The sequence below is a fragment of the Diabrotica virgifera genome, chromosome 10, assembly GCF_917563875.1.
Source record: "Diabrotica virgifera virgifera chromosome 10, PGI_DIABVI_V3a".
NCBI lineage: Eukaryota > Metazoa > Arthropoda > Insecta > Coleoptera > Chrysomelidae > Diabrotica > Diabrotica virgifera.
In genome coordinates, this window is record NC_065452.1 from 53692961 (window position 1) to 53716912 (window position 23952).

At 32.5% G+C, this 23952-nt stretch overlaps 1 protein-coding gene across 1 annotated transcript; it reads right to left on the reverse strand.

The window, feature by feature from the left end:
* Positions 1–22695: 22695 nt before the first annotated feature.
* On the reverse strand, positions 22696–23619 carry LOC126878689 (uncharacterized). The gene is made up of 2 exons (XM_050641551.1): positions 23155–23619; positions 22696–22778 (listed from the first exon to the last, which is right to left on the reverse strand). The coding sequence occupies exons 1-2, from the start codon at positions 23544–23546 to the stop codon at positions 22730–22732; spliced, it is 441 nt and encodes a 146-aa protein (XP_050497508.1). The 5' UTR covers positions 23547–23619; the 3' UTR covers positions 22696–22729.
* Between the last annotated feature and the right edge of the window lie 333 nt (positions 23620–23952).

A 23952-nucleotide genomic window follows, 5' to 3' on the forward strand; every position in this document is an offset into this window, starting at 1 on the left:
TAAACCAAGTAACCTACCACAAGCTGGACTTATGGGTTCCTTCAGAAACATCAATTTTCCTTGGCAGATGATCTCAGTGGATCTCATTGGACCGTACCCTCGGAGCTACAAGGGTAATACCTATTGCCTGGTAGTTGTGGATTATTTCACTAAATTTCCTTTGGTTTGTCCTCTTCGTCAGGCCACAACTCCAGCAATTTTAAAATATTTGGAGGAACAAGTCTTTCTGGTGTATGGTGTTCCCCAAATTGTGTCGTGTGACAATGGTCCTCAGTTTGTATCAAAGGCCTTTAAAGATCTTTTAGCTAAATATAAGGTTCAAAAGACCTTTTACAATGCTGCCTACCATCCACAAGCAAATCATACTGAGAGAGTAAATCGCAGTATTGTCACAGCTCTAAGGTCCTATATCTACCCGGATCACCGAGCTTGGGATCAATATATCCATTCCATAGCTCAGGCCATAAGGACTTCTGTCCATGAAGTGACCCAGTGCTCCCCAGCATATCTGAATTTTGGTAGGAATGTTGCGTTATCAGGTGATTATTTTGGATTAATTTCAGACAATTCCGAAAACCTTCCTCAAATATCTGAGAAACTTCATCGCTTAGATGATCTCCAGACGTTACCTCATATTTTCTCAGACATTAGGAAGAAGTTAAAATCTTCTTACCTAAGGAACCAGCAGCACTATAATTTGAGGAAACGAGATCTGCGATTCTTTGTTGGTGATCGAGTCTTAAAGCGCAATTTTGTCAAATCCAGTAAGGGTGATGCCATTTCTGCAAAGTTGTGCCAGAAATATGTTCCGTGTACTGTATTAAGGGTAGTATCTCCTTTGATTTATGAATTAAAGGACAATTCGACTAATAAGCGAATTGGTCAATTTCATGTAAAGGATTTACTGCCTGACAATACCATGGACGATGCTGATTCAACTTCATCGGAAGAAGATTAGCTTAACAGGGTTGTTGAGCTAATCCCTTCCTGTGGTTGCCTTTAGCCCGTTTTAATTATGGATTAGAATTAGGTTTAATTTTTTAATCACTCGATAGTGCAAGTCCATAGTTCAATTTTCATCCTTCGGCATGGTTTAATGACTTCTCACTTCTTAAGTACTAGGTACCGAAGAATTATTCTGTAATACCGCTTATACGAGTTTATCATTTTTTTTGTATTATGAATTGCAGTTTAATCATTAGGGATCAATACTCTTCAGTATTAATCCAGGCAGTAGTATTACCAAGTTTGATAACCTCCACTTGTATTTTCGGTTTGCTTACTCAACCTCTTACAATAAAAGAGCTGTTGATTATTATATATTTAGATATTTGGATATGTAGGCTCATATTAGTACTCTCGCTGAATATAGATGGAACTATGTTACACTACCATATCTTAGATTATGTGTTATATGTTGGATATTTGATTACCTACTTATTATTTTTTTTATATATTATTTTTATATAATGTTATTGGATTTGCCATATTGGAAAGATGTGGTTTTTAATTTGTTATTGGGTTACGCTATTACATTTGTCACGGATATGTTAGATACTTTACAATAATTCAGGTCTTTATTTTCTCCACAGTATAATTTTGGAATGAGTTTGGAATTTTGGTTTATAGATGAGTGCTTGAGTCTTTCATATTTCTTCTTATGAACTAGTCTGTTAATGCTCAAAGTTGGTGAATACGTGGGTTCGAAATTCAGCAACTGATCACTGCTATCCGATTTCGTAATCCATGTCTTTCATGATTGAGTTTGCGGATGTTTATGCATGATAATATTTCCGGTCGGGAAATGGTGCGCAACATTTCCTAGCCGTTCTTGTGTAATTAGTCCAAATATTCCAGACACATTTTCACACGATAATAGGGAAGTTTAGTTTGCTTATTTTATGTCTCTTATTTCATAGTATATTGATGCTTTGACTATCCATATACGTAGAGTCGTAATGTTAGTGATTAACCCATCGGGACAAATTATTGATTTTCTTTTTAGTAGATTCCCCTTCTTTCCTTAGGCATTAGTTGTTGCTTAGATTCAGGAATATCTCCTGGATAATCCTATGTATGTTCAAATGAATATACAGTCTTATAAAAAAAATTGGGAGTTTGTTCCCGTCATATTTTGTAGTTGCCATAGAGTCATAGAACTTATAAGTTCATCCTTTATTTCTATTATTTAGTTCAGATAGGCTCACATTACCGGATGAGGGTAGATGTAGAGCTAATTTAGTTTATTTACTTAGTATTAGTGAGAATTGGTCCATAAACCTTCCTGATCGTTCTTCTTTGGATATGCTTTTGTGAATCTGGTGTCCTTTGATAGTCCGATTTTGGATGAAGTGTCCGATTCTTCACTTATTTATTTATATGATTTAGTATTGATGTGAATTGGTCCATAAATCTTCCTGGTCGTTCTTCATTGGATATGATTTTGCGAATCTGGTGTCCATTGATAGTCTGACTTTGGATTGAGTGTCCGATTCCCCATTTATTTTGGTTAATGTGTTTTGGATTCCTTTGGTATGTTTACTATTTGTATTATTCGGTATTGGTAAGAATTGTTCCATAAATCTTCCTGATTGTTCTTCTCTGGATATGCCATTACGAATCTGGTGTCCATTGTTGGTCCAATTTTGGATTGAGTGTTCGATTCTTCACTAATTTTCTTGATTTATTTGGTAACTTTAGTATATTTACTTGCGTTATTGTACGATTTGGCTCACACCTTTGCCTGGTTGTTCGTCCTTGGATATACCCATTATAAATCTGATGTCCATGGATAGTCCAACTTTGGATTTGCTGCCAATTCGACACTTATTTGTCATTATAAATTTAGTCTCATATTTAGTTTGTGTGTCTTTTACGGCAAAACCTCAGTCGCTTTTAATAGGACTTCGGGTGATCTTCTGCAATTCAGGTTATTTGCTGCAGTGCTTTCCCTTGATCCTTAGTTGTGGTTATTTGTAATCTTGCGAATCAACGATAAATAATACACTACTACTACTTTAGTTTAATATTTAGAGCATAAAAAAAAATTTGGATTAAATTTTTTTTTCTTCCAGTAGGAGGGGAATGTGACGTTCCATCACTTATTTAATTAATTATTAATGGGAACACCTTATTTAATTATTGTCAAAAGTATTTTCTTAGAATATTAAAAACCAGTTCGTACAAAATTCCCTTGGTGACGTCATACTGGGTGTATGGTGGTCACATTGATATTTCTTGAGGTTGGTACTGAACACCGGCCGCTAGCTGTCACGAAGCCGGAACGGTGAAGAGGGAAGCATTGGTCTTGGGAGTGTCAATAAGAATGGCGGCGTGAGTTTTCTAATTATATAATTAAAATAAGTTATTTCCAGTTGCATAGTTCCATTATTGTTGTTGCAAGTTATAGAAAGTTGAGTGAATTAAAGTGACGGAATAATGAAACTGTAAGAAAAAGGATCTCACACCGGTATGTTTTTTATAATAGTTTTTTCAATATGGTGTCATAATTGTGGCAATTATAATATTATTCTCATTATGGATTGAATTTAAATTAAGTCATCGATTGGCTTTTATGTAGAATGTTGCAGTGTCTATCATGTATCCAGAAAAGATCTTTAATAACATTCTTAATATGGGGTTATGTTCATAAAAAAATTTCCAGTTATGAAAACCTATTGCCAATTATATCATTACTTCTTGAAACCTACTAAATTTTACTTCATAGACTTCATAATTCTTTTCCCATATCTAATATGTTCATATATTTTCACAGTACCTATTTCTTTATACCATACATGTACAACTTCTTTTGAAAAAAACCTATTATTGTAAGTTTTCTTGTCTATTCGAATCAAGGCCATAGTTGTTAAAAGTCTGATCAAAACCTATGGTTAAAATGTCAAGGTAGATAGGTTTTTTTGGGTCAGTGAAAGTCATTGGGTCATTAACTTCTCTTTTTTACTTCTTTTTCTGACATGTTTTATTAGGAATAAACTGGGAATATTTTGTTTTTAGCCATTCGGGAGAAATCTATTATTACCGCTGGTAAACCCTCTCTAACACCGAGAGCAGACACTTCCAAGATTCAGTCAACCAGGGAACAAGTCTAAGGATACAGTCCCATTTGTTTTGTTTTGGTTCATCATCCTGCACCCTCCGAGGGACAGGTTCATTAGCTATTGGGCAGTTGCACCACTTCGGTGTTAACTTCGTACCACGGATTTGGTACCACACACCAAGGATCAGTGTTGGAACGCGTGAAAAAGGGTTTGTTTTGGGGGACAATTATTCATACTAGTTAAAGACTTATACTGTTTTTTTTTGTAATATTCAGGACATTTAAGTTAGATACACATAAGTTCATAATTTAATTACACATAAATATTTTTTTCTTTCTCTACAAATTTAAGTACATTTTAGTTATAATAACCATGCCTAACAGTTAGTACTGTTCCCCCAAATTTATATAATTCTTGGTAGAAGTTTCGAGCTCGAAGATTCTCCCCATACATGTTCTTTCCCCTTGGTTCGTATTAATTTTAGACTTGTTTTCTCAGTTAATTTAAAAATAATATTAGTTCAATTCACCTAAATTTAAAATAATTCAACTTATTTCATAATTTTTCAATTTGTATTAGATTTTTGTAAATATTATTTAACGTTAACTATTAATTTTTTTTATATTATATTTGAATAAATCCCTAGTACCCATCCCCTCAGGAAGGTACTAGTTTTACTTGCGATTATTATTTAGAACCACTAGTCAGAAAAGGATCTTTTGTATCCAGTACTAAGTTGGTTCATTTAGGGACTTGTTACCCGTCAACACATTGAGAGTTGTAAAATATATATTATTTACATTAGGTATTTTCCTTATTCTATTATCAGGTAGTATTCAATTAGGGTGTACGTATTAAAATCGTACAAGTGTTATTTGGTGAAGGGTTCATACTAATCTAGGTGTAAGTTGTACTTTCTGTATTAAGGATCGTTTAAACACAGCGATAAATCAAACAACTTATCAAGGTCAATCGAGTTGTTGCAACTTATCATTGTGTGTAAACGGTGCATCGCACAACTTATCAAAGTTGGAGTTGGGTTGAAGGTGGTATCGCATTGAATCGCAGCGTCTTAACAGCGTTTCAACTTGTCATCACAACTAGTTGCTGTGACTTGTCGTTGTGTTTAAACGACGCTTTAGAGGTACCCTTATTCAGATTTTCTAACCTTATTAAGATTATTCTTAGATCACATTTGTGTGATAATTTTTTAATTGACTTTCACTAGTATCATTTTTTTGTCATGTTAGAGTCACAGACTAGTTACTTATCTTAACTCGGAGATTGTGAACATCTAGTAGTTAAATTTAATAAATATATATTTATTGTGCATATTTTTTTTTCTCATATTACTCCTCTATATTTGTACATTTAATATACTTTTATTACAAATTTAATATACTCTATAGCAGCGTAGAATACCTGGAAGAGAGTTAACCCAGTTATACTTCTTCTGGCGCCCAAAAATTTATTCTATTTTCATTATATTACTATATTTACTCTATCTATTTTGTGAACATTGTCTTAATATCTTTTTTCTAGCCATCATTGTCATTTCCTTTAATTTATTGTCCAGCCAGAAATAGCCGTGCAAATTGGCCGAATCCTTCCTTGAGTGTAAAGTGGCCATTCTCTTGAATATTGAGCTAGCTATTCAAGTTACATCTATCTATTCATAATTTTCATCTTCAGTCCTATATCAATTCTATACTCTTCGACTTGGCATCTTTCCATACAAGTACTACTGCAAAGTAGTATTTTAGACTTCAGCTTCTTCAACGCAGAAGCCACATTGTTGTTCCTTTGGCTACATTAAGTAGATCTTCTTATTCCTACTTCTGTTGGAGTTTATCACTCTCTGTGCATTCACTCCAACAGAAAATCTCCTTCTTTCTGGTTACAAGTATCCGGGAATTAATTCCAAAATATTTAGAAATAATATGAAACAATTAAATATTCAACTGGTTTTTACAGCAGTAGACTGCCCATTTTCGAATGGTTTAAATGAAAGACTTAATCAAACATTAGTTAATAGGATAAGATGTAAACTAAATGAAACTAGAAGTAGAGCATGGACAAAAATAGCTGAAGAATGTATAGATGAATATAATAGAACAGATCATTCCGTAACCGGATACAGCCCAGAATATTTGCTTTTTGGAAAAGCGGATCCGATTGTTCCCGAGGAACTTTGTGAAACAAGAAATGTATCAAAAGATAAGCAAATAGCTTATAAAAATTCAGTACGACATCATGAATATAATAAAAAGCTGTATGACAAAAATAGAAAATTCCATGAATTTAAAGAAGGAGATTGGGCATATGTAGAAAATAAATCCAAACTAAATAGAAAAAAACTTGATGAAGTAAGACTAGGCCCATTTCAAATGAAAAAACAAATTTCAAATACTTTATATGAAATAGATATCGGATACAAAAGGAACGATATGAACTATTTTCACATCTCAAAATTGTTGCCTTGTGACCAACCATAGACTTTCATGGTTTGTCATACCTGTTGGTGGGGGGGATGTAAAAATAAAACTATGTTTATTTTCAATAAAACCACATTTAGTTATTTTAAGTTATTTATAGTTTTAGGTGGCATGACTGTGTAATTTTAGTTTGAATGACATTTGTAAATAATTATTTGATAGTTGTCAAAAACTCAGAGTAAGAAATAGCATGTTCTTGATCCTCTTTTTTAGATGAATTCATGCGGCTATCTCTTACACGAATAAGAAGTATGAAACTACTCTTATAAATATACCAGTGTTTCAATTTAATATTAAAATGGAAAGTATTAAAAAATCCACAAGGAAAGAATTTGCCTACAGCTAGCTGTATACATTCATCACAAAAAAATTTAATTGAAAAATCCTTTATAAAAGATGCCTATAGAATTTGTTAAAACCCCTTTAAGGGCTACATCAGTCACAGAACGTTTTCGATATACAAAATATCATCATTAGTATTTAGAACTGGTTAATCACATGCTGAGCCACCAAAAAAATACCAGGATATAAACCCTTTAAATGGAAAGTATTACGTTTATACACAAAGAAGAAATATAAGAATCTAATATATCTGCAATGTCAATCCATATCTATCAACTTATTCAGTGTGATATTCACTACGCATAAATAAGTGATTTCATGGCCTTTTTATTGACTTTCAAAATCTAGTAAAATCTATTATATGAACATTCGAACTTTTTGAATCGTTAATTTTGTTGTTCTCAATGTGGAAAATGTAGAATGTTTTTTTACATACCATAAAAATGTAGGTTATTGGTCCACTACGGAAATTAGTGCTATTAAATTTTGATCAATATTCTGATAAAGCCCTTGAATATTTCATACGTTGTAAAACTATTAAGAGATAATATTTATTTTACGATTATGTTTTTCACGAATATTATCCTTGTAGTATGGAAATGAACGTTGCCCCTCATCGTTTAGTTTCTGACGTATAAATTTGCCTAAGAGGTCCGTTGAAAGTCATCGATGGCCTTTCTACACTCACCGGCACAAAATTCCGCCACCCAAAATTTTTGTTTAAGTTTGACAATCTAAAACTTTATTATTTGTTCTCAGATTTTCAAGATTCTTGCATCAGTTTGTAGGTACATGTATTGGTGTCGTTTGTTATTATTCCGGTGACAAAACATTTTTGCTTGGATGGCATTATACGGGGGTGAATGGAAGCGTTGTAAGCGGAAGTTCTTCGCTATGTAAAGGTAGTACTTGAACACACTTATCAACAACTAAAAAAAAAAAAAATACAGACTTATTGAAACTTTAAATAATTAATCTTCTAATTTTTACAACAAATCAGACACTTTTTGACTATTAACAATTTGACATTTATCAAATTGTTAATTTCTCATGGCTTACTGTAGGCTTGGTTATTAAACTAAGCAGACAATGAGAATTTATCGACGAAAAACATGACTGGTTGGTAAAGTACCTAACTTTTTCAGTTTCCAATATAAGCGAATTAATCAAAAAACAAAATTTTAAGAAAGTCTAAGGCTACAATTGAGTTTTAATTTTAACATTTTATAAATGCTAGAATATTTCACAGGGTGTTCCGAACTTTCAGAAAAAAAAAAACACAGTGTGATTGGTACGCCCGGTATACAATGACAACTTATCTGTCTAGCAACAATATTATTACAGGAATATTGTTAAAGAATAAGGCTATAACATATTTAAAAAATTACTCAAATCAGACAAGAGGTTCAGGAAATTCGAGACAATAAAATTTTAGACCATTTTTAAGGCGGTGCGTTAATTTTGCTGCTTAGTATATTTAATAGAGAGCGGAGCAACAGAAAATCAGTTCAGTTCCATTCAGCTTACCTGTCCAGCCAAACGTCATCTAGGACATGAGAGCGCTACAACTGCAGTTTAAGACCGATTTTTAGTATTAACCGCTAGAAGACAACAAACAATTACAGCACCTTAATTGGTTAGCGATTTGCAGCGAGCACACCAGATAACCATAAGCCGTGATACTGTAAGAAATCATCTCCATGAAGCCAATCTTCACAATCGAAGGATATTCAAATGTCTACCTATCTCCAGAGGTAATCGCGCTGCAAGATTAGAGTGGTGTCAAGAATATCAAAATTGGAATGCAAATAATTGGGCTACAGTTTAATTCTCCGACGAATCTAGATTTGGATTTCATCCCGATTCGCGTCGAGTAAGAGTGTGGAGACGATCTTGAAATATAGGATGCTTAAATCATGTCCAGGACGTTTATACGTGTAGACGTGGTACAATAATGGTACGGAATGGAATAATAGTCGGTGGAAGAACGGATCTCGTTTGTAGAAATCGTTTCCTTCCAGCTCAACAGTACCTCAACACTATTCTACAGCCTATGTTTCGTCCGCTTGCTGATACGATTGGTCAAAACTTCCACCTCATTCATAATAATCCTCGTCCACATGTCGCACGGTCAGTGACAGACTAGCTTACCAACGAAGATATTGATGTGTTGCCTTGGCCAGCATAATCCCCCGACCTGAATCCCATCGAGCATGTATGGGGCATGCTTCAACGAAGAATTACTCCACATATGAGTAACATATACATGCAGTTTCTGGACATCTTGTACATTAGTGCACCCTATGTAACGCACAGCTGAATCTTATGTTTGTCCGTCACAGTGTTGCCATACTGTTTTTATATTTTTTTCATAATTTCAATCAATGTTAAATGTACCTACAAGAATAATAGAATAAGAACGTTTACTTCTCCGTCGTTATACTAGGTAGAATGAGAAATGAGGTGTCAAATGAAAGCTTATAATCCAAGGATAGTACTAAAGGCGAGAAATTAGACCAAGATTGTCTGTCTGTCTGAACGCGAATATAACTCATCCGTCACTATACCAAGTAGAATGACAAATGAGGTGTTAAATGAAAGCTTATAATCCAAGGATAGTACTAAAGGTGAGAAATTAGACCTAGGTTGTCTGTCCGTCTGTCTGTCTGACCGCGAATATAACTCATCCGTCACTATACCAAGTATAATGACAAATGAGGTGTTAAATGAAAGCTTATAATCCAAGGATAGTACAAAAGGTGAGAAATTAGACCTAGGTTGTCTGTCCGTCTGTCTGTCTGACCGCGAATATAACTCATCCGTCACTACACCAAGTAGAATGACAAATGAGGTGTTAAATGAAAGCTTATAATCCAAGGATAGTACTAAAGGTGAGAAATTAGACCTAGGTTGTCTTTCCGTCTGTCTGTCTGACCGCGAATATAACTCCTCACTATACCAGGTAGAATGACAAATGAGGTGCCAAACGAAAGCTTATAATCCAAGGATGGTACTAAAGGTGAGAAATTAGACCTAGGTTGTCTGTCCGTCTGTCTGTCTGACCGCGAATATAACTCATCCGTCACTATACCAAGTAGAATGACAAATGAGGTGTTAAATGAAAGCTTATAATCCAAGGATAGTACTAAAGGTGAGAAATTAGACCTAGGTTGTCTGTCCGTCTGTCTGTCTGACCGCAAATATAACTCATCCGTCACTATACCAAGTATAATGACAAATGAGGTGTTAAATGAAAGCTTATAATCCAAGGATAGTACTAAAGGTGAGAAATTAGACCTAGGTTGTCTGTCCGTCTGTCTGTCTGACCGCGAATATAACTCCTCCGTCACTATACCAGGTAGAATGACAAATGAGGTGTCAAATGAAAGCTTATAATTCAAGGATGGTACTAAAGGTGAGAAATTTGACATAGGTTGTCTGTCCGCCTGTCCGTCTGACCGCGAATATAACTCCTCACTATACCAGGTAGAATGACAAATGAGGTGCCAAACGAAAGCTTATAATCCAAGGATGGTACTAAAGGTGAGGAATTTTATAAGCTTTTATTTGACACCTCATTTGTTGTTTTACCTGAAATAGTGACGAAGGAATTATATACGCGGTCGGACATACAGAGGGACAGACAGCCTACGTTAAATTTCTCACCTTTAGTACCATCCTTGCATTATAAGCTTTTATTTGACACCTCATTGGTCATTCTACCTGCTATAGTGACGGAGGAGTTATATTCGCGGTCGGACGGACAAGACGGACGGACGGACAGACGGACGTGGATAATTCAATGTTTTCACATTTTTTCAAAATTGGTGAACAATATAATAAACTTTACTTAATTGGTGTTTCATAACTACGTACTTTTAACACATTACACAATAAAACAAGGTTCCTAGCAAGTTAAACTTCACAATGATTTAAAATAATTAAGTAAAAATCTATCTATACATAACATATTAGAATATACCTAAAATACACAAATGATACATTTCACACACAAATATAATATGTATCACAAAACATTATAACGTTATAGTATGAAAAAATAGAGGATACGACAACGGTGTTACAAGTGATGTCGGATCCAATGCCAAAATCTACACAGACATATTAGGGTGCACTAATAAGCAAGATGTCCCAGTTTATTTTCCGAGAACGTCTGATAGCAGAATGAGCAAACGTACCCCGCCATGCTATCAACAATCTCATTTTTTTGTCTATGAACGACAGATGCAGAGCCATAATAAACCAGGGCGGACGCCACACTTTGTATTAATTTTGTTTTTTGAAGTTATACTTCTTTAGGCGCGTTGGGAGTAAATTTATATGTGCGCGAATTCATCAAAAGTCTTGGTCCTGAGCGCAGCTCAAACGTTATACTGGCTTTGATCGGGTAATTACAATAACCTGTCAACAATTATTATTTTTCAATATGTCGGTTATGGGTAAACAAATGTTGTGTATATTATTTTTTAGCAAATTGTTGAGAACACAGACAAAAGCAAGTTTACAATAATTGTAGTGACTTTTTAAATAGTTTTAAAAAGCAACAGGTACGTAATTATTGTAAATATTTCAGTATTATAATAAAAAATTACATAGGTACTTACCTATTTGGAAAATATATGTACCTATCTAGTAGGTAACGCTTTGATTTACATACCATAATTTCTACCAAACTTCATCTAATAAAGAGGTTCTCAATCTGTGGTACATGTACCACTGGTGGTACATATCATTATTGGCGGTGGTACACAAAACACAGAAAAAATTAAAATAGTAGTACTTAGTAAGCATCAATAATACAATTTAAAAAATAGGTGGTACCAAAAATAATAAAAATAATTGTAGGTGGTACATCACTCAACAAAGTTGAGAACCGCTAATTCTAATATATTGTTTTCTTACTCTATGTTTTGTTGTATATTAATTAATATTTTAATTCCACAAAAATTAAAACTAATTTGATTAAATTCAGAACTGTCAAACGGTAAAACGTTCAGTTGGCCTATCTTCGCACATGACAGGTACGTGTCGGTGGCAAAATGAGTAGAGGCTTCTACTTCAAATCCTAAGCACCCGAATAAACGCGAGTTCGAATCCCAATGCAAGTTTTTATTTTTCTTATTTTTTTATATATTTTATGATTGTAAGTAATAATAATAATAATAATATGTTTTTATTTGCAGAAGGATATGTAACAATACATTATAATACTTACATATTAAATTTAATAATACATTTCTGTAAAAAAGAGATGACAAACAGCTAGGTTGATACAATGAAGTGTCATCCCTTTATTACTAGGTATAAACAAAAACAAATGATATATGACATTAAAAAAAATACAAAGAAAAAGAATTGCTATTTACTTCCTTGTAAAATACTTTTGTACTTAGTCTTAAACGTACTTATTGGTAGATAGTTTAGATGTTGGGGTACTTGGTTATAGACCAGGGCGCATCTGTAAAAATATTAGTACATTTGGACGTTGAGAGGTGACTCAAATTTTTTTGCAGAAATTGCTTGAAAATAAATCAAATAATAATATTTGAGTTATCCTCCCTCTCAAAAAGGTCCGGAACATTGTTTAAATAATCAAAATGTCAAAAAATAAAGGAAAAATTCGATTTTCTTCTTGGATTTTTGATTACAACTTTAAAAGTATTCATTTTCGAGAAAAGTTGTACTGACATAAAAGTTGCGTAATTAAATTTCCTACAATATAGAATTGGTTAAAAGTTTAAAAAAGAGTCACCCTTGCTGCAAAATAACAATAATTGTGAAAAAAACATACAAAAACAAGTATTCGCATTATACGTTTTTCAACCTTTTATGCTACACTTAGGAACTTCATATTTCACCCTGAAAAACTATATGACACAGTAAAATAATACTGTATATTTCATTAAGATCGGTTCAATAGATTTTGCAAAATAAATTTTGCAATCCAGCTTTCGTAAAAAAAATCATTTTTTCAAAATGTTACAGGACTGAAAAAAAAGCAGATAGCAAGTTGAAAATTTTTGGCGTATAGAAGTGTACTGTACATTTCATTTGCAATTTTGCAAAATTAAAATCGATTAACACCACGGCGTCAGGAATTTTTTAAAATAAACATTAATTATTGGTGCTACGCGCAGGACAGCGGATAGTTTGTTTTGATTGGGCATTCCAATGACCTTTGATAATGATTGATACATTTTAATTTTTATTACATTTTGATATAAATAAATAAATTGTTTATTGCAAAATAAAAACACATACTCTATCCTTTGAAATAACACTTTTATTAGCAAAAACTTTCTTTGTTAATATATTTTAACTTAAATAATAAAAGTTTATTATTTTTAAACATATGCAATTGTTTAAACAATATTTCACAAACAATAATAAAATTAGTTTGATTTTTGTGGAATTCAAATATTAAAATACAACAAAATATAGAGTAAGAACATAATATATTAGATAAAGATTGGAAGAAATTTTGGTGGGAATCAACTTGTGTGAATCGAACACCGCTGTCCTGCGCGTAGCACCAAAAATTATTGTTTATTTCAAAAATTTTCTGACGCCGTGGTAATCAATCGGTTTTAATTTTGAAAATTGCAAATGAAAGGTACAGTACACTTCTATAAGCAAAAAAAAATCAACTTGCTATCTGCTTTATTTTCAGTCCTGTAACATTTTGAAAAAATGAATTATTTTTGCGAAAGCTGGATTGCAAAATTTATTTTGCAAAATCTATTGAACCGATCTTAATGAAATTTACAGTATTGTTTTACTGTATCATAAAATTTTCTGGGTGAAATATGAAGGTCCTAAGTGTAGCATAAATGGTTGAAAAACGTAAAATGCGAATACTTGTTTTTGTATGGTTTTTTCGCAATTATTGCTATTTTGCAACTAGGGTGACTATTTTTTAAATTTTTAACTAATTCTATATTATAGGAAATTTAATTACGCAACTTTTATGTCAGTACAACTTTTCTCGGAAATGAATACTTTTAAAGTTATAATCAAAAAACCAAGAAAAAATCGAATTTTTCCTTCAATTTTTGACATTTTGATTATTTAAACAATGTTCCGGACCTTTTTGAGAGGGAGGATAACTCAAATATTATTATTTGATTTATTTTCAAGCAATTTCTGCAAAAAAATTTGAGTCACCTCTCAACGTCCGTCTCAAAACAGATGCGCCCTGGACTATTATATATTTTAAAAATCATATTATGTGAATGATCCTTGAAATTTAGTAGTTCGGTGAGCAGGTGGTGATATTTGGCCTCTGAAACGAGTATGTATATTGTGCACATTACTGCGAAACCTAATTTTATTGTATAAATATGGTGGAGACTTATATAATATTATTCTATGATACAATGTGGTCAAATGTAACTCTCTTCTACTCTTCATATTTAACCATTTAGCTTCAATCAGTTTATGGCTAATTCTTTCGAATTTTCTGATACCGTAGATGTACCGGAGACAAGAGTTTTGAGCCCTTTGAATACGTGTTGTTTCTATATTATCAAGGCACGGACCATATACTGTATCACAATAATTAAAGTGACTGAGAACCATTGTATCACACAATAAAATTTTTGTCTTTTGATCTAAAATATGACGATGCGGTAAAAGCATTTTTAGATTGGTATAAGCCCGTTTAATGCACTTATTCACATGACTGCCAAATTTGAGATCTGTATCTAATTCTAAACCTAAATTTCGTGCCACATTAACAGATAATACATCAACACCATCAATTGAGACTGATAGTTGCTCTGAAATGACGTCTTTGTTTTTTCCGAACACTAACATTTGAGTTTTAGTGGGATTTATGATTAACTGATGTCTTTTTGAAAAGTTTACGAGTTTTGACAATTCTGTATTAATACGTTCATTTGTGATAATAGTATCGAACTCGGTTATACTAATTTTTATCTGAGTATCATCTGCATAAATGTAAGCTTTACAATTTTCTAAAACAGTAGATACGTTACTTGCATATAGACAAAATAAAACCGGTCCCAAAACTGAACCTTGGGGCACACCACAAAATATATTTTTTTTATTAGATATTCCCGAATTTGTTTCCACAAACTGAGATCTGTTAGTAAGATAATGTTTAATAAATTTAATAGCATTTGGAGAGAACCCTATATAATGCAAAATATTGAATAATAACTGATGATTTATTGTGTCAAAAGCTTTTGTATAATTCACAAGTATTAGTATACTAGAATTTCCCTTATCTATGTCTCGAAGTATGTCATCGGTAACTTCCAATAGCGCTGTTGCACAGCTGTAGCCCCGCCGAAAGCCTGACTGACTAGTTGGTAAAATATCATATTGACTTGTATGTTGTTCAATTTGATTTTTTATTATTTTTTCTAAATCTTTCGACAACACAGATAAAATGGAAATAGGTCTGAGTTCACTCATACTAGTTAGGTTGGATTTCTTAGGCAAAGGAAAAACTTTTGATATTTTCCATTCATCGGGAAAAACTGATAATTCAATACAGGTATTAACAATATTAGTTATGAATGGTAAAATGTATGGGCAACATAGCAAAAGCATGTCAATTTGTAATTCGTCGACTCCCACTGCTTTAGTTTTAATTTCTAGTAAATATTTATACACAGTATTTGTATTAACTGTGATGAAATTCAATAATTCATTAAAATTTGTCTTTAAATTATTATTATAGAAAAGTAATAAGTTCTGATCTGGCTCAGTCATATTACCAGTTACTAAAAGAAAATGATTATTTATATTATTAGGATTATCTAAATTTTGCGGTATTTCTCTATTTGCCGGTTTCGAACGAATATCCAACTTTCTGATTTGTTGCCACATTTGTTTACTATTTCTACCATAAGTATTCAAACAAAAATTAAAATACCCCCTTTTTTCGTTTCTTATTGCAACAGTAGTGAAATTTTTCAAATCTTTGTAATATTGGTAATGAGCTGGACGTTTTGTTGTTCGGTATTTAGAAAGAGCTTTATCGCTCAGCTTTATCAATAGTTTTATGTTATCTGTAAGCCATGGAGGATTTATTTTTTTGTTTTTTCTTTTTCTAATAGGAGCTAATGTATCAAAAATATTTACCATTAACTGATTAAAAAGTGAAACTTTATCATTAATATTTTCTAACCGAAATATTTATTCGAAAGGAGACGAATATAAAAAATCTTCCAATAAATTTTTACCTATGTTAATTAAATTTCTTGTATATATAATATTTTCTTTATTACTAATATCAAAATTTAATGCACAAAATGTAAGAATGAATGTAAGAATTGTTTTGATTTGAAATTAAAATGACATCAATAAGTGATTCACCAGTAGCTGTGATTCGAGTAGTTTCATTAATTATTTGTTGCAGATTAAATATTTCTGTAATGTTAATAAACTTTGTTACGTTATTGCAGGACGGCCCCTTTAACATGTCAATATTTATGTCCCCTCCACAAATTATTTCATCAAACTGTGTGAAAATATCAGCTAAATTTTCTTCAAAGTCGCTTAAAAAATCATTTATATTTTTATCCGGGTGTCTATATATATTTCCAAATGCGTATTTTGTATTATGTAATTTGAAACTAATCCACAATTGTTCAACAGAATCTGTATTAGTAAAATCACAAAGAATATTATAATTAAGTGAAGATCGAATGTATATTGCAGTTCCTCCCCCTCTTGTAATTCGGTCATTTCTTATAAGGTTGAATCCGTCAATGTGCACAAAATGATCAGTAATATTCTGATTAAACCAAGTTTCCCCAATACCTATTACATCAATTCCTCTCTTAAAACATAAGATTTAAATTCGTTAAATTTATTACATAATGAATTAGCGTTAAAGAAAGCAAAAGAAAATTTTTTCATAAAAGTACCTGATATCTAAAATAACAACACAAAAAAAACTGTATGAAATCTATTAAATATAACAAATAAAATGAGCACGCTGCTCCTGACAAAATACCCATCATAGTTCCTAAATAAATAAATAACTAGTATTGAAAAAGAAATATAATAAATACAATGATAATACGCGGATTCGATGTTTAGACAGCTACCGATGAACAAGTGTTTTTGGTTATCGAGCTAGTTAAATAGTAATTACTGAAACATATTTAAAAGTAATTAAAATAAAAAGTACTATAATATAAAAGTACTAGTGAAATTGATTTGTATACGGAATATTTTAATTGTAAGTAGATGAAATTTATTATTTGTGTCTATTTGGATTGAATATTTCAATAAATCACGACAATTATCTCTACATTATCCAATTCCATGAACGGGTGTCACAGCGAAAGCTGTGAGACAGCACCGGAGTTGGATTTTAAATAAATTTAAAAGATGTCATCTTCCAGTCAACCACAACAAATTGCATCATATTCAAAAGCAGTTAGCCAACCACGCAATATATTAACTCCAGACAGAGATCAAGCCATTTTATTTAACACTCTAGATAATTGTACAATCAATGACTATCTTGAAGGATTGAGTCAGCATATAGAACCAAGAAATATAATTTTCGCATCCCGTATATCAAACGGTAGAATATGCATATATCTATCATCTAAAAACTTAGTAGACAAATTCCTAACAGAAACAAAGAAGATAAAAGTAAATGGAAATATACTAGAAGCAAGAAGATTAATAACTCCATCAGTCCGCTTAATTCTGTCCGGTGTATGTCCAAGTATACCTTCGAACTTAATTAAAGACGAATTAATAAAACTAGGTCTAAATCCTCTATCAGACATATCATACCTAAGAATAGGAGCAACCAATCCTGCTTTCAGTCACATTCTAAGCTTCCGACGACAAATTTTCATTTCACCTCTGCCAGACAACTTTGTATTACCTGAATCTTTTTTTGTCGAGTTAGAACAAACATCATACCGCATATTTATAGCCCAAAACGATACATGTTTCAAATGCAAATTAACTGGACACCAGGCAGCTAATTGTCCAAATATTTCATCTCATAGCCATCCTTACAATGATAATGCAGTGCAAACAGAGATGAAACAAACTTTACCAATAAATCATACTCAACAAGATAATCCGCAAAATACTCCCACAATTTCAAATACCATTCCCTCCACACCTACCATGTCTTCTCAAACCACATCGCAAACAGAAGCCATCCCGCATTTATCAATAAACACAACCCAACAACCACCACTACAAAATACATCCATACATTTAACCACGTCTTCAGTCAACACTACAATCGCAACACCTACATCGTCTGAGTCATCCTATAATATCCAAAAACAAAAATCAACCTCACCCGAAGCAAGTCAAAACTTACCTCTAAACAAAAATACACAGATGAATACTCACGAACCCCAGATAACTTCGGATAAAACAACAGGAAAAAGAACCTTAGAAGATGCAACATCGCCACCCGCCGAAGACGAATTCGAAAAACCTAAACTTCAATTAATGAAAAAAACCAAAACTGACGACAAAAACTTAACAGATGAGATAACAAATCTTAAAACGTTTTTAGAACCAGTTCGAGAATATCTAGAAAAAAGCGAAACACAATTGTTAAACTTTGATCAAGTAGTGGATTTATTCGAAAATATACAAGGAGCAAAAGACATAATCAGCATAACAAAATTATACTCAGATGACTCTCAGGCACTTATAAAGTTTCTAACAGAATTACATCCATATTATACCGACAAAAGAATGAAAAACAAAAGCACCAGATTAAGGAAAAAACTTGGCAAATACATTGGTTTAAAAACTTCATTCTCGGGAGAAGACTCCGACTCGTCTATAAGCTCTTCTAAAGAATAATTAAATTCACTTCTCTACTTCAATGGAACTTAAATGGGTTCTATACCCATTTCGAAAAACTTAAACATATCATCTCTGAAACCCACCCATCTATTATCTGCCTACAGGAAACAAATTTCAAAAATTCAAGCCACGTATATAACTTTCGTAATTATTCATGTTTCTACAAAAACAGATTAAACCAAAATATTGCCAGTGGAGGAGTAGCAATTTACGTAGATGAAAAATTCATGAGCACACAGTTAACAGTGACTTCAAATAATATTGAATTAATAGCTATCTCAATAAATATACCTCAAAAGATTTATATATGTAATATGTATATCCCACCAAATCAATCCATATCCCAAGAAGATTTAATAGCTATTATGGAACAAATTCCTTCACCTAGAATTATCGTCGGAGATCTTAACGGCCACAATCCGATGTGGGGCTCCATAAAACTCAACTCGAAAGGTCGTATTATAGAAGACATAATAACATCCCAAAATCTGAATCTACTTAACGACGGAAGACCAACCAGATTCAACATCCAAAATGGCACAACATCGGCAATTGATATTTCTCTGTGTGACCCAATTTTGTCCACCACATTAACATGGGACGTACTACCCTATTTATACGGTAGTGACCACTACCCCATTATAATTTCTTTAACACATCAGAGCACAATAAATATTGAGTCATCTATCATAAAGTGGAATATTAAAAACGCTGATTGGACTAACTTTACCAAACAAATTGAACAGGACATTAACCAAACCAACTTCACATCATCAAACGACATAGACAAATTTTTAAGTACATTTTTACAAATGATCACTAATGCCGCCATGACATATGTAGGAAAAACAAAAATATTAAAGAAACATAAGCCTCTTCCATGGTGGACACCTGAATGCAGCCAAGCTACGAGAGAGTATAAGAAAGCTTTCAATAAACTAAAGCGTCACAAAACAGACGAAAACACAACGGAATACAAAAAACGACGAGCTGAGGCAAGATACATTCTAAAAAAGAATAGAAAAGAATCCTGGAAAAAATTCATCTCATCTCTAAATACCTCTTCAACAATAAGTACAGTTTGGAGAAACTTAAGAAAAATCTCTGGTAAAAGCCAACCATATAAAATTCCTTTTCTAGCAAAAAATAACAAAATAATTAGAGATAGAAAAGAAATCGTAGATATGTTAGCAGACCAATACGAGTTAAATTCCAGTGATGAAAATTATACTGACGATTTCAAAATGCATAAAAACAACGTAGAAAAAAACATACTGGGATTTGACGAACATGAGATTCACAACCTTAACGTTCCTTTTTCCTTAATAGAACTTGCCGAAGCCTTAAACTCTTCGAAAGATGCAAGCCCGGGACCAGACGGTATTCCCCTAGCATTTCTACTACATCTTCCAGACAATGGGAACAATTTATTATTATACCTTTATAATTCAATCTGGAGTAACCAGGTTTTCCCTTCAACCTGGTCCGAAGCAATAATACTACCTCTTCTCAAACCTGATAAATCCCGGACATCACCAGAATCATATCGACCAATATCTTTAACCAATATTATATGTAAAGTGCTAGAGAAAATGATAAATAAAAGACTGAGATGGTATTTAGAACAACAAAAACTTCTTATCCCACAGCAAAGCGGATTTAGGCAAAATCGATCCACTGTAGACAACTTAATAGACTTAGAGTCAGGCATACATGAAGCATTTGCAAATAAGCAAGATTGTATCGCAGTCTTCTTTGATATTAATAAAGCTTACGATACTGTGTGGCGATTCAATATCATAACGAAATTGCATAATTGGAATATCAGAGGAAATATGTTAAAATTTATATCAAATTTTCTTCAATCTCGCAGCTTCATAGTTCGATCAGACAACGTTAACTCAGATAAAAAAGTTCAAAAGAACGGAGTACCACAAGGATCAGTTATAAGCTCAACCCTTTTCCTAATAGCCATAAACGATATACTTCAACAATGCTCACCAATTGTCAAAGGAAGACTATACGCTGATGACTTAGTTTTATTTGCCAAAGGAAAAAACTCTACATCTATACAAAAACATTTACAACAAACAATCAATCAGTTAGAAACATGGTCTAGGTCTATCGGATTACAATTCTCACCGACAAAAACTAAATGTATTCTATTCACAAGAAAACATAACACTCGAACTCCGCATCTGAAGCTATATAACCAAACCCTTAGTTTCACAAATAATGTCCGATTTTTAGGTATGGTTTTCGATCAAAAGTTATCATGGAAAAAACATACAGAAGAACTTAAAAAATCATGCCAAGCAGGATTAAATGTTATGAAAACTATTTCCAGCAAAAACTGGGGAGCAGATCAAAATACACTATTACACGTATATAAATCTTTAGTCAGATCCAAACTCGACTATAGTACGATAGTTTATTCATCAAGCAAAATGTCAGTATTGAAAACCTTAGAAACTGTTCAAAACGCGGCTCTACGAATAGCTACAGGTGCGTTTCGAACGACACCAGTTGAAAGTTTACAATGCTTAACAGGAGAACCACCCCTAAGTTTACGATGCAAATATCTTTCTCTCTCATATGCTTCTAAAATAGCCAGTAATAAAGAACACCCTACTTATACCAATACATTCACAGATCGATTTCAAGGCACTTTCTCTGCAACAAGATTAGATCCACCATTTTACGAAAGAATTAGGAGAAACCTTCATGACCTACATCTTCAATTTCCTGAAATTATCCCAACAAATTTCCCAACTTCTCCACCCTGGTTAATACCAATTCCCAAAATTAATACTAACCTTAGTATATACAAAAAAAGTGAGACCATAACAAACCTAATCAAACAATCATTCTTAAAAGAAATGGAAACCTTTAAAAATCACTACAAGATATACACTGACGCATCCAAATCATCAGACGGTGTTGGTGCAGCCATCCTCACACCCAATACATCATTAAAATTTAAATTCAAGCCTATTACGTCGTCATTCACTGCAGAGTTGTATGCAATATTACAAGCACTGATCCACATAAAAGAGTCGAAACAATCCCCGTCTCTCATAATAACCGATTCACTCAGCTCACTTAACATTATCAAACGTCTTTACACCAATAATCCAATTGCCTTACATATCCAATCAGAAATAGCGATCCTAAATAAAAATAAGATCACTGTCGACTTTATGTTTGTCCCATCACACTCAGGTATACAAGGAAATGAGGAAGTAGATCTACTAGCCCGTTCAGCATCCCTCAGCCAGGACTCCATCCTTATTAACGAGGTTTCTTCCGATGACCTGAAGTCAGAAATAAAATATAAAGTGTTTAGTTCGTGGCAAAATAAATGGAGTGCGTCGCAAAATAAACTCAAGGAAATCAAACAATCAGTGAAACCGTGGCCGCAAATAATAGCGAACAGACCCGACCAAGTGAAAATAACACGTTTACGGCTGGGACACAGCAACCTAACACACAAACATCTCTTTACGCGAACTGTGCCGCCTATGTGTGAAAACTGTGAAACAACACTCTCCGTGAAACATATATTAACTGAGTGCAAAACATATGAAACAATAAGAAAGAAGTATACCATCCCAATGAATATAAAGGAAGCCTTAGGAGTAAACATGAATGTTAAAAACACAATAAATTATCTTAAAGACTCTGGACTGTATCACCTATTGTAATTTTTATTAACTTTACTTTTGTTATATTTTTTAGATCGCTAATAACCCCTGTGGTTACAGCGTAAATAAATAAAAAAAAAAAAAAAAAAAAAAAATGATAATACGCAGAACTTTGGTTCCAGTTTAAATAACGAGCATAAAATAAACCCATATATTTTTTATCACTAATAAAACACAAAACCCATTAAGAATATTTCATGTTTAAAACAAATTTATATTGAAACTAAAACTAGTAATAGTACCTGTTCGATAAAGTAATTATTAACATTTAAAATTAGTTGAATGAATGATCAGAAAGACACTTTTTTATATTATTAATTAACCTGATATCTAAAATATCAACACAAAAAAAACTGTATGAAATCTATTAAATATAACAAATAAAATGAGCACGCTGCTCCTGACAAATGCCCATCATAGTTCCTAAATAAATAAATAACTAGTATTGAAAAATAAATATAATAAATACAATGATAATACGCAGAACTTTCGTTCCAGTTTATATAACGAGCATAAAATAAACTCATATATTTTTTATCACTAATAAAACACAAAACCCATTAAGAATATTTCATGTTTAAAACAAATTTATATTGAAACTAAAACTAGTAGTAGTACCTGTTCGATAAAGTAATTATTAACATTTAAAATTAGCTGAATGAATGATCAGAAAGACGCTTTTTTATATTATTAATTAACGCATAAACTCTTCCATCCAATGTCCAAACTCGATGTTTCCCGTATTTCTCCATAGCCGCCCTCAAAATCTTACTAGCAGTAGTGGTTAAATCTTCTTTAATACTTATTCCGGAACTTTTCAACATTTTTTTCCTATCAAAAACACTTCTTCTAACTTTATATGATAAAAACCGTAGGAGAATTGGTCGGGGATTGGTACTGTTTTTATCAGAAAATTTACCTATTCTAAAACACATATCTACGTCACTTTGGGTTAGGTTTACTGATAATTTATCATTTAAAAATTTTACCACTGTGTCTTCTAAAGATTTTCCCACTTGGTTTTTTTCTTCCATACCAAAAAGTAGTAAATTATTAAGTTTATAGCGCTGTTCGATCAAATTTTGATTCATGGATATGGTATTTATTTTCTCCCTATTCTCAGTAACTTGCCCAATTAATGAGTCCAGACTGACTTTGAATTGTGTAAACTTAACATCTAGTTTTCCATCTATTTCGTTCATAATACAATTAGACTGTTGTTTACAAATTTTCGTTAACAGGTCTTCACTCAACATTCCATCTTGAGCCGTCTGTGGAGTTTGTTTCGTTTGCCTTGTATCCGGCATCTTTGACAACGACTTGATCGAAAAGGAAGAACTAGTCGATTTAGTTTGTAATAAAAGATATCAAATTTTACCTTGTTTTTGGAGTTTTCCAAAATTTGGGTACACTTTTAACAAGTACTACCATCAAATGATTACCTACACGTCTTTTTATAACTGTTAATTTCTTTTTCACACAAAACTAAAGACTTTT

Excerpts from the sequence above, each read along its gene's own strand:
- LOC126878689 (XM_050641551.1), bottom strand. The coding sequence starts at position 23,546 with ATGAATCAAAATTTGATCGAACAGCGCTATAAACTTAATAATTTACTA. Across the intron at positions 22,779-23,154 it reads TTGGATGGAAGAGTTTATGC|GTTAATTAATAATATAAAAA; the intron begins GTTAATTAATAA and ends TTTAGATATCAG.